Below are 12,511 nucleotides of genomic sequence, written 5' to 3'. Positions count from 1 at the left end.
ACAACATTAACGAAAACACAACAACATTAACGAAAACACAACGACATTAACGAAAACACAACGGAAAAGGTATGTCCCAGTGGGAGACCTAAGAAATCGCTGATTGGACTACAGCTCGTTTTACTTTTGAACCGGAAGTTACTCTGTGCTTCGTTTTAATGAGAAGCGGGAATACGGTCACGTCGCAATGTTTTGCCCAAACTGCGCAAGTACACCTCGCTGCAGCAGAGGTCCTTCTCAAACTGCGGGAAAGAGCTGGTTGAGCCGTCACCAAACTTCTGCAGCAATTGTGGCAAGAGGCTTCAACTTCAGGAAATATTTATGGAAGATACTCCACAATGTTCAAGTAAGTTAATAAGCATAAAGAAATATTTATGTTTCTTATGGATGTAGCAACTTGCTAACGTTAGTGGTCTCCAGACCGTGTCCACTGTCATTTAGTTGTTCATTGTAAATGCAGTTAAAAGTACACAAACTCGATATAATACAGCAGCATGGTATTAGCCACATATAGAAAAAGCCCATCTAGGGACAAGTGCTGCGAATTAGCTGTTGCTATTGCACTATGACGTAAACATGAGACTGCTGTTTTGTTCAGTTTGTCCATGTCGCTGTATGTCTGTCCCTACCAAATAAACCAATTAAATTAAATTAAAAATAGTAAGGTCCGTTACAGCCTTAGGCACTGCTTAAGGCTGTGGTCCGTTAAGGTCCGTTACAGCCTTAAGTAATTTGGCTGTAACGTAATACATATCGTCTGTTTGCATGAATGTGATTTTTTCTTTACTTTACTTCTAGCACAATAGCCTGTTCCATCCTGCCCTGCACCAGCCCTCAGCACCTTCCTTGAATACAGAAAAAAGAAAAATGAGGAGCGACAAAAGTATTCTCTTGGGAAAAAGGGGTTAAATCAAAAGGAAAAGAAGAAAGTTCGGGTAGGTCCGGTTTTGTTCCGACCAAAAACAAGCAGCTTTTAAGTAGTGATGGGATTTTCGGCTCCTTTTCGAGATGCGGCTCTAATGGCTCTTCTTACTGTGGAGAGCCGGCTCTTTCGGCTCCCAAACGGCTCCCCATATATATTTTTGACATTATTAATTAATTAATAGCTTAAACCTAATTTTATAATATTTTGTTTCATTATCGACATTGTTAAGTACTTATGATGAGTAAAAATGCCGCATAACAATGCTATAGCAATACCGATGCGTGTGATGTCTGCATGTGCAGGTTGTTTGTCGAGCCTGCACGATAGGAAATGCTGACTTTGCACAGTCTGCACTCTGCACTGGAGCTTGATGTAGCATTAAAATGAGTCCAAATCTTGCTCCGTTTTCTGTCACTCATTTATTTTCACCTATTCAGTTCTCACACTGACTCCCCTTCTTTCTGTGCTTCTTGACGCTGAGTGAGTGTCTGTATGTAGAGCCCTGGAAATATGTTAAGAATTTGATAATGTTAAATTAATAGGTATAATTATCTTCTTGGGCAAGCATTCATTTGATTTAGTATTTAGTTAGAACAATTCATTTGGTTTATGACTAAATATGTGCTCAAACTACTTTATTATTTTTTATTTCATAGATTTCTGTTATGATAATACCCCTTTAAGAAAGACACAATGCATGATGGGAGTAAAAAGTTCATGACCTGCATAGATACGAAAAGAGAGAAAACTACACACGCTGTATGCTGAACCGTGGATTTTGTTTAATAAAGTTGCACAAAAGCGAAGACCTTTGAGTTTTTTTAGTTCTTTTTAAGGGTGCAACATAAACATAAACACCTGCCGACGAATGCTATACAGCTTGGCCAATTGCCTGCCGTTTCCACAAAAAAAATGGAGATAAACTTTTTTTTCAGTGTTTTCCCGCCACATTATTAATTGAAACTATGTGTGATTGGTCAGATGTGTGGAGCACACGCTTGACATGAGGGCAGTGGACCGACCGAGGGAAAAAAACTCTCCGCTCTAGCACTGGCAGAAGAGCAAAACGCGCAAGGAGAGGGAGAAGGGGGAGGAGAGACAGTGGGAGAGACAGCGAGGCACCGCAGGACAAAAAAAAAACGATGTGGGGAAAAACTATCGGCTGTGGCACTTGCAGAGCACAAGCACAACGACAGGGAGGCGGAGAGACAGCGATATACTGTAGAAAAAAACCTGGCTCCCAAATAGGATCCTAAAACGGCTCCCATTGTGGAGCCGGTTCCAATCGTTCACTTCAAAGAGCCGGCTCTTAGAGCCGGATCGTTAGCGACCGACACATCACTACTTTTAAGTACCATAATATACTTGCTTAAAGAAAGTTCCAGGTAGCAAAACTATACAGAATAATTGTTTAACAGTAACAGCAAACTGTCAATTAATGATAAGTCAAAACAGTAAATCATCTACTGATTAATTATTGCATAATAATTTTCCAATCATTGTTCTGTTTGCATCAGTTCAAAAGTAAAAGCTTGAAAATGACTGATAATAGTTAATGGATCTATTTGGATGTTATTGTAACATAATACAGGAGGAATTAAAAACAAAAAGAAAACAACAGAGTATTCTCTAAAACAAAACATTGCTCAGTCTTCCGCATAATTTTTTTTTTGTTTTCAGATAAATATTGGCTTGATGACCATTCACAAGGATGGTCTAAAGCCACAGCGTGGAAAAACCATTTTCCTTGCAACAGATCCAGATGTCTCTGCCACACCTCTGCTCAGTCTTGCTGCTAAAAAAATGAAGGACTTCAACAAAGATATAAAAGATGGACCTTTCCTCCTTCTGTACCCAGATGGGACAGAGGTTATTAATATCCCCAGGACACAAACACAGTTTACTCTTGCAGCTTATAAGGCTGCAATTGGCAAGTCATACCAAAGGATCTCTCTTTTCCTCTGCTTGAAAAGGGACTTTGAAGAAGGTAAGCTCAGCTGTTTGTGTGTATTGTTTGGCACATTGCACTAACTTCAATAAATGTACATTTTAAAACTGTGCAATTAAGCATTGGTGGCATGAACCAATCAAGTAAAAAGTATACATAAATGTAAACTTACTTCCTGGAAACTTGATAGCTAGACACTCAGTTATTAGTTTTTACCAGTGCTGTGTTTATGCTTCCAGATACAATGTAATATAGTTGACCGAACACGGTACTATCACTTAGTAGAAGTTAAATTGGCTTGTTTTGTCTTTTTTTCCTTGTTTATCAGTTGGAAAATTGTCAGACTCGTCCGATTCCGACCCAGAGGTTGTTATTAGAAAAAACTCCGAGTTTGATCTTGCTAATACACTGGTAAGTACAACTTAAAATGTATTTGGTCTTTTGTTTTTATTTGGTTGAGTGACCACAACAAGAGCATTTTACCTAAGCTTCATAGGACTATGCCGATGTTTTTATGTGAAATTGTGTTTCATTTTCTTCAGCCATGGGAACCTATGGATGAAAGCAGTCCTTTGCAAAAGGTGGCAGAAACAGAGTAAGTTATATTTTAGGTACATGCCATAGCATGGTGTGTGTATGTGTATCAAAAGTATTATAGCCTTCAGTGAATTTTCATACAGTATGTACTGGTGACATGTTGAATGTGGATATTTTTAAATTATGTGGTTATGGGAACATGTCCTGGGAAGTATTTGTATTTTTTTTCAAGATGTTTGTTTTTAAATGTTGAATATACTGGCGTGGAAATAATTATTACACTACCCTTGCTTTCTTCAATGTCTTATACATTTTACAAGTATACAGTTGTTTAGATAAATATAACAAAAAGGTTCACAAGAGTTTCAGTAAATAACTTTTGTCATATAGTTTTGCATGTTTTTTGCGATAATGAGTAAAATCACTTTGCTTCTATAAAGATGGCATTGTACTGCCAAAACTGCTTTTAGGCATTCCATGTTTTAAGTTATGTCTGTTTTAGTCAGATGACGGACAGAGGAGTTACAGTGCAATAAAATGATTGAGACATTGAAGAAAACTGGGTGATCCCATAATTTATACTTTGACAGCATATGCTCAAAATACCCATTAATATGTTTTTTCATTGTCCTCTAAGGAATGGTGTTGGGGATCTTGTACTTGCAAATGAAGTACAACAGGTACAAACTTTTTATTATCTCACACAACAATCCACAGATTTTTATCTCAAACCTTTAAGTAAAATATTTAAATATTAAAATAACTGCAGGTTAGTCAATCATTAAGTTTTACTCTTGTCTTTTCTCTGTTTTCAGGTTATGGACTTGGATAACAATGGCAACAATCCAGGCACCAGTCAATGTCTCGCTGTCCAGAGCTCCTGTTACAGGTGTGTAGGGGCTTCTGTCATAAAAAAGAAGTGTGTTTGTAGTGTCATCATGACAAAGTAATACTGATACATCTATTGTAAATTTATGTACTTTGGATGTTGTATATGTAATTTCTGACATAAATTGAATGTTTTGTGAAGAAAAGTTGGAAGTACACCTTTATGCTTTTTTTTTTTTTTTTACCTCATCTATATTGTGCATGTTTTTTCTCCAGAGACTACACCACTCTCTTTGAGCCCATTGTTATTGATGATGATGATGAGATTGAATATTTTACAGAAGACAAAAAGCAGGACCTGCCCCCAGAAGAACATTTGTTAGTAATTTTAATATTTTGTATTAAATTAATCTGCATCCTGGTCCTGAACTTAGCACATAATGCTAAGTGTGATCAATCAACTGTTTTAAAATAAGTTTTTTTTTTTCTAGACAAACAAACGTGCAGCCACATGATATTATTGCAGAACTGGCCAAGAATATTGACCACAAGAAAGTCAGCCGGTTCAACATATGTCGTACTGATGTGTGGGATGGAGCTGTTCGGGGCTTTCAGAGGAGCACATACTCCGACAAGAATGACATGTTCATCAAATTTAACGATGATGCTGGCTGTTTGGAGGAAGGGTTGGACACAGGTGGCCCGAGGCGTGAGTTTCTCACACTTCTTATGGCCATTCTGAGAAATCGTCCTATCTTTGATGGACCCCCAGAAGCTCGTTACGTTGGGTGCAATTCGAGAGGTGAGTCATTTTTGGGTTAGTGAACCTAACTAACCTTAGTTAGTGAAGTGGTAGTACTTCTAAAATAAAAATTTGCAGAAACATGTGCTTATGTGTCTGTCATAAGCAGATCTAAGATGTAATTACCCACAGTAATAATTTGCTCTGTACAACAGCTGCCAGGGAAGATGAGTATTTTTTAGCAGGAAAGATGATTGCTGTATCGATTGTACATGGGGGACCGGCACCACATTTTCTCTCAAAGAACCTGGTCAACTACATGATAGGGAATCCAAGTTTCAGCGCCACTGTTGAAGATGTTCAAGATGAGGAGATAGGGAAAGTTCTAAAGCAGGTAGGAAATGACCTAGGTTTAGGAAATAGATTTATTGTATGCCAACTGGAGATTATTTTCACGTTCAGATTAAGATTAGGAAATTATTATAACAAAATAGTAATTTCGTTTTCTCAAAGCTTGACAAATCTTTTTGTTTTGAAAGGCCTGATTTCAGCCTATCTCAAGAAATGTGAAATCACAAATGCACAAAATGTTTATGCTATTTTTGTATTCATAACGAAGAAGTTGTCAAATTGATAGTTCTGTACTTCTTCTTATAATAAACTGCTTGTTTTATAGGTCCTGGAAGCTGAATCAGATGAATCTCTGCTAAATATAATTTTTCAAAACAGCGAGATGTTCCAAACTGCTGGTTGCTTCAGAAGTGTGAAGACTTCTGAGAAGAAAACTTTTGTAGAGGAGTATCTCAGATGGTACATCCTTGACAGAAACCACAGTGCCATTCAATGGTAATTACTAAACAGTGAGCTATTAATATTATATTATGTTATAAAGATTTTAAAACTATTTTAAAGTTCGATGCTCAATACTCAAGATCAATGACATATTTCCAGTTGTTCACACCTGCCACTGATATCATGATGTTGTAATTTACTATGAAAAACTAATTGGGTATAAAAAATTGTGATCAAATTATAGATATGAAATTACTTGATCAGATATCAAGTTTAACAAGCTTCTTTCCTTAATTGATTTTGTTTTTTATCTTTGGTTGGTAACATCTTTGTGTGTCCTTCTGAAAAATTATGTGAAATGTTGTAATATATTGAGCAATACTTTCCAAATTCTGAGTTTCACCACTTTTATCATCCATTCAGAATTTTATGTACAATAGGTATAATCTTCTTTTGTCATCATAAATATATATATATTTTTAATCATTGTCAGATTAATCATAGGTATGGCACATGAATAATTTTTCAATGTGATTTCTAAAAATATACTGTTGCATGACACAATTTTGGTTTTTTTGCACAGTGAAAACATTTTTTTTTAAGTTTGAAATGATAAATTTTTACTTTTAATGATGATTTTTGAGCACTGTGAAAGGTTAGCTTTATTTTGTATATTTAATTTTCTTTTCTTTTTAGACATATTGTACTACAATGTGGTTCACATTTACACAGGACTTAGAATACTTCATATCTATGCTATGAATAAAGTGCAGTGCGTATGTTTTTATCCTTAACAGATTCAAAGATGGACTGGCAAGTCTGGGGTTTTTCGCTGCACTGCAACAGCATTCCAGTGTCCTGCCCCCAGTCCTATGTTTCTCTGCCAAGGCCCTGACTGCTTCAGACTTGGAGACCATGTTCAAACCAGATCTCAGCCCAGTAGGAACCAATAGGCGGCAAAAGGAGGGCAAAACAATCGTCTTCTGGGCAGATTATTTGCTTGATTGCGAAGGTTAGTAAGGACGGATTGTGTTTTATTCTAAAATTGTTTTTTTTCCTTTGTTTTATTAGGAGGAAAGCATACATAAAAATAAATCATTTGTGCAATGCATTATCTATTAACTACATTGTTATACACACACACACTGCTACTGCAACAAAGACTTGCTTGCTTACTAAATCTGTTCACATATAGGAATTATCTAGCCAGAAAAGAATGTCTCAGAGTAGGTCTGTCACGATAGCAAATTTTGCTCAACGATTAATTGTCTCAAAAATTATTGCGATAAACGATAATATTGTTTGAAGACCTTTTTACACTGATTTAATGGAAATGACATAATAATGCATGCGATTTCCTTCTAAAGATAGATACACTTTATTTTCAAAAGAACACTTAACACTTGAGCTGATAAACAAAATAAACAAAACAACCAAAAACAAAAATAAAATGGATTCTCAGTCTCCATTAACAAAAAATTCACTTGGAAAAAAAAACTAAACAACATAAAGCCAAAGTGGAAATACAGTAAATACTGCATTCAACCAAAAGAGTGCAGATTATGAAGTCTGTATACTATGTTGCCCTTCAGTAATAATTAGAATTAAATAGAGAAGATGTTCATATCCGACTACCTGATGCAATAGTTCACACTACATGATTTTTGCTCCTATTTTTCCCCTTATGACAATCTTAGAACCTTGGTCTTTCTAAGATTCTAAGAGAACACACCACACAATCTTAGAAAGACCAACGTTCTAAGATTGTGTGGTGTGTTATGGTAGATGTTGTTGAGGCTCCGATCTAAATCAGGGGTTTTCCCTACTGGAAGCGTTAACGCAGCCTGTTGAATGTGACAGGTAGCCAATCAGGAAGCAGGGATTCTCCTCAGCACCTTCTGAGGGGAAATTACAGAGGGGAATCCCAAACAGCTGACACGATGCAACCCGAAGTCCAGCGGACATTGGAGATGATATGTGGAAACAACATTAATGTTCATTCAACATGCAAAGAATATAGAAATGACAAGGGGAGGAGTTGGAGCGAAGTTGCTACCGCAGTTGATAAACTCGGTAACTTTTCAGCTGTGACGTAAATAGGTTCTAATGATTTTCATTCAGTCAGGACTTTACGCTGACACTAGCCACATGCATTGATTAATGCCTGGTTTTAAAATTAGTTCACTGGACTTGTAGCCATTATTTTGTGCCCATTGTTGGACACCACATGGCACGATTGAACCCGATTGAACAGTTATACATAGTATTTCTGTCGGGTAATGTGTGGTCTGTCAGGTTTTGAAAATGGGCCGACAATCGGCAGACAGCTCTAAGATCGTGTAGTGTCCGCTGGGCTTTACACTAAGGAAATGAGGAAGGGGGGGTCAGTGGAGAGCACCGGAGTTGAGCGTTTTTTCATTCGGTGTCATCAACAGAAAGAGAGAAAGGCCGAAAGAGACGATAATGCCGATAATTAAAATGATGTCGATAGTTTAAATTTATCGTACAATTAATTGATTTACCGTTTATCGCGACAGGCCTATCTCAGAGGCTTTTATGTTCAATATTAGACAAATTCTCTCTGTTTGTCCCTGTTAACTCTGAGTCCTGAACAGAAGGACCACTGCTAAGGATCCTCTTAGGGTCCAAGAGCCATAGATTAGAAAACTGTGAAGCGAATCTGTAAACATTTAAGTTCTGCAAGGAAGTAAATACATTGTGTTATGGAATTCCACCAACTAAAAATCATTAAAGATTATAACCGAATGATGGGGTTTTAGAGATATAATATGGAATGTTTGGATTTGGTGAAAATGTACATGAGAATTGTGCCTACTGGGAATGGTTTAACTCCCTTTGAAATAGTACACAGCAGACCTTTTAAACTTCCTTTGTTTAAAGACACCACACCACCACCAGATGACAGTGAAAAAGCTTTAGCTGATTACATGAAAGAAATGTTACAGTCTAAGGAAGTGTCAAATGCAAATTCACTGCCAGAAGAACCTCTGTCTTCACAGGACCCCCAGGTGGTGAAACCAGGTGATTGGGTTTTCATCAAGGCCATTAAGAGACAGAACTGGGCCAGCCCACGTGGGAGGGAACTCCTGACTGCTCCCACTGCAGTAAAAATCGCTGAAAGACCATCTTGGATCCACCTCAGCCACTGTAAGTTGCAAGAGAGTGTTGGGAGCCTAGGCGGGGACAGTGGGGAAGTCTGACTACAAAGGGGTTTGGTTTTATAGGACCACTCTTCTCAACGTCGGCGAAGAAACCATCTAACCCTTGTTCCATAGAGACCTGGGTAAACTCTGACATCTCTGTAACCTAGCAAAAATGGGGTCCCCGTGGAGATGGGGCCTTTTGTGCGCTGCGGCTGCCGTGTGTAATGATAGGAACATCATGTTGTACTTATATTTCTGATGCTAATGAAACCCATAACGATGAAGCAATGTCTGCCTTGAAAAACCTGCAACAGGCCATGTCAAAGGACTCAGTTCCCTCACGAGAAGACTTTCTTTCTTGGATTATATCTGGACCATGGTGGCATCTCCTGTTGAAAATAATGATGCCTCTTATTGTTATTCTTTTGTATTTTTACTGCCTGCATAATCCCATGTTTAAAATCAATGATAGCTAAAACTGTTGGAAATGTAATCTATCAGTACCAACTTGTTGCCTCCATCTCCGAGGGAGATTCCAATGTCTAATGTTGTGAAGGATGCATTGAAAATGCGCCAGCAAGAAATGTGTTCCTGATGTTTGTAAATAATATGAAAAACAGGAGGGAATGTTAGAAAAATTATCTAAGTTTATTTAAATTATGAGTTTATATGTTTTCATATTATTATTCTTTTGTGTTTCTTCTTTGACCGCTTTTCTTTTATGGTACATTATTCTGGTTAGGGTATTCTGGTTTAATGCACCTGGATCCAATGATGGCCTAAGAAGAACATTGACATGCTGAAACGGTTGTTACTACCACCAGGGAGAGAACTAAAATGTGCAGGATGCCGGCCGTCTAGGACCAACTTTGAGCACCCCTCGTTTAGAGGATAAAAACACTAGACTTGGAGCAAACCCCAGATGACCCAGCTTTCTACAAGCATGTAAACGCACCATCTACACACAAATCTGGGAGCTCCCAAAGCGTGAAATTAGTCTCAAAAATACTCGTCCACTCGTAACCGGATCTGTGCGTAAATGCAGTTTTGTGTGTGTTTACCAGGTGACTTGTGCATACTTTTTCAACATTTGTAGGCGTAGGAGAAGGCGTATTTGTAGGCGTATTTTATTTTTAAGGTTTACAAATTATGTTTCACAGACACAACTGTCCAAAGTTACACTCAAAGATGCTTACACAAGTTACAAATTCAGTATTACACACGCACAGATGCTTTTACGCACGCAGATATTTTGAGACTATTTTCACTCCATATCTCCCCAGGTCCGTTAATGTCCAGTGTAAAAGTGAAACCACAAAGGCAACAGTCACTGTTCAACTTGACAATCAACCAGAATTTTATTCTAACAATCAAGTGCATAAGATCATATAAATAGCTCATCATAATCTTCAGAAACCAAAGCCACAAAGAAAAAATTAATTACCTTAGAAAAATACAAAAATACGAAGACTCTCCTTCGGAGATCACTGCGTTAAGACAGTTCCCCCCTATTGATCTGACTAGCTGTTTTAGCTCAATTACTTTTATATCAAGGCGTGTTTCTACAGTTTGATGCGTCCTAACGTAGTTTAGAGGTGGTCTCAAACAGCCCATAATGACGTGTTGCTGTTTGCTCGCCAGAGACCATGCAGGTGTTACCAAGGCCAAGGGATGAATTCATCGCTGTCTAAGCTATCCACCATGCGCACTTTCCCAGGGCATGAACAATAGATGTGTTCATTTCATACAGAAACATTTTACTCAAGAAAGTGAGACCAAAGTTTATCAGCTATCCGTGTTTTTCATCCCTTCAAACTGGTTTCTGAACTTTAAAGAACTCTCCTGACCTCTCCTCTGACCCAGTACATCAAACAGATGTACTGGGTTATCAAGCAGATTTTGACTATAAAAATTAGCACACGTTTTATATAATAATTTCAAAATAAAAATGTAAGCAAAAGTGTTAAAGGTTTTGAGAACAAAAGACATGAAATCTTGCTTTCAGACTGACAATGTGTGGTCTTGGATTATGGCAGAAAGATTCCCCCATAGTTCTCTAATTTACATTGTTATTTGTGCAATACCCTGCACTCCTTAACATGCAGCGGAAAGCCTGCGTGTCGCTTTTTCAATTTTATTTTCCGGGGTTGATGGTTGGTGGGTTATAATATTTAATATATAATAAAATTTATAATTCAGTTGAGTTCTTTGTATTAAATAAAATCTTCAGCAAAAGCCTGCAACCTTGAAACGATTACCTTTACACTATTCACGTAGATTGAAAATCACAAAAAAAATAGCCTTTTCCACAAAATAACAAGCAAATGACAGATCTGTTCACTTCACAATGTTGTTAAATGGAAAAACAGAAAGAGCAAGCGGATGTGAAAGCCGTCACTTGGAGTCCATAGTTACCAGATGTTTTATAATCCTTCTACTCTTATTTCTTTTGCTTGTTTACCCATAATTTCTATAAAGCAAATATTTTTTATATAACTTCATGTGTAATGTAGACTTAGACTGACTTTATTGTCATTTTGCATGCACAGGGTGTATACAGAACGAAATTTTGTTGCATACGGCTCAGCACAGTATTGTACTACACATAGTATGTTTTGAACCAGATGTCACCAATGACATATTATGCTGAAAAATGCTCCACTGAACTCTTATCATCCAGTAGACCTAAACAATGAAGTCATCCACATGACAGACATGCAGCCTTAGAAAAGACATAAACTACACAATTTACATATTTTATTTTTCCAACCTGCCCAACTCTGTAGGATACATACTTGAAAAAGGCTAGCACTTTTTCAACTGATTAAATCCAGTCTAGCACTGGTTTACTACACATATAGTAATGTGCATTTGTAGTAATGCACATTACTACAAATTTAATAGTAATGTGCATTCTCAGTATTAAGAATTGCTGCAAAGTGTACCACTCATGCATGCTGATCCAGGAGAAGGAATCCTAAAAGTTAGTAACCCAATCTGTGAGACTTTTTTGCAAATTTGATAGTAATTTGAACTGCACTGCATGGTTTGATATCTAGTCTCAGCTGGAATGCATGTATAATGTGTCTGAATGATTGAATTGACTACCTTTCTCAAAATTTGTTTTGAAAAAAAAAAAACAATTTTATTTGTGACATTTGTAGCTGACATCAGTTGTCCATTAGCACTATATAAAAATTATTTGGATTGACTATAAGGTAGTTCAACTGAGAATTTTGTATCTAGCCTCAAAAGAGGAATTGTATTGAAACCCTTGCTTTCAGAGGTTTCAATACATCTGAAACCTGTATTGGTTTCAGATGTATTGAAACATTAGAAACCAATATGTTCTAAAAAACATATCTTTTAGTTATCTTTAAAAATAATAACGTGTAATTGTTTCAATAAGTTTACATCCCTGCTGTTATTTGCAGTTTTTCAGTAAGTGCTAGGGTTTTTTTTACGCATAAACAGACATACATATTTTTAATTACCCGACATGGTCACAAATTTATTTAAATCTGACAGTGATATTTTTAATAACTGCGTTATATTTCTTCTTCATGTTGAAAATT

General features: G+C 37.0%; 1 protein-coding gene across 4 annotated transcripts; it reads left to right on the top strand.

Moving 5' to 3' along the window:
• LOC111610312 lies at window positions 1-11,427 on the top strand. Of its 4 annotated transcripts, none has more exons than XM_023343812.1 (11): window positions 1-935; window positions 2,606-2,912; window positions 3,202-3,284; window positions 3,416-3,468; window positions 4,048-4,090; window positions 4,226-4,299; window positions 4,515-4,616; window positions 4,730-5,040; window positions 5,657-5,826; window positions 6,570-6,784; window positions 8,793-11,427. In XM_023343812.1, exons 2-9 carry the CDS (start codon window positions 2,621-2,623, stop codon window positions 5,668-5,670), a joined length of 972 nt encoding a protein of 323 aa, XP_023199580.1. In that variant the 5' UTR covers window positions 1-935; window positions 2,606-2,620; the 3' UTR covers window positions 5,671-5,826; window positions 6,570-6,784; window positions 8,793-11,427. The 4 variants fall into 4 exon arrangements, with proteins under 4 accessions (XP_023199580.1, XP_023199577.1, XP_023199578.1 ...); XM_023343809.1 differs by having other exon boundaries at window positions 5,196-5,826; XM_023343810.1 differs by lacking the exons at window positions 6,570-6,784; window positions 8,793-11,427 and having other exon boundaries at window positions 5,196-6,195.
• Window positions 11,428-12,511: the final 1,084 nt, after the last annotated feature.

The sequence above is a fragment of the Xiphophorus maculatus genome, chromosome 12, assembly GCF_002775205.1.
Source record: "Xiphophorus maculatus strain JP 163 A chromosome 12, X_maculatus-5.0-male, whole genome shotgun sequence".
Lineage (NCBI taxonomy): Eukaryota > Metazoa > Chordata > Actinopteri > Cyprinodontiformes > Poeciliidae > Xiphophorus > Xiphophorus maculatus.
Note: the sequence above shows the minus strand (reverse complement) of the source record. Positions and strands in the feature narration are given on the sequence as shown.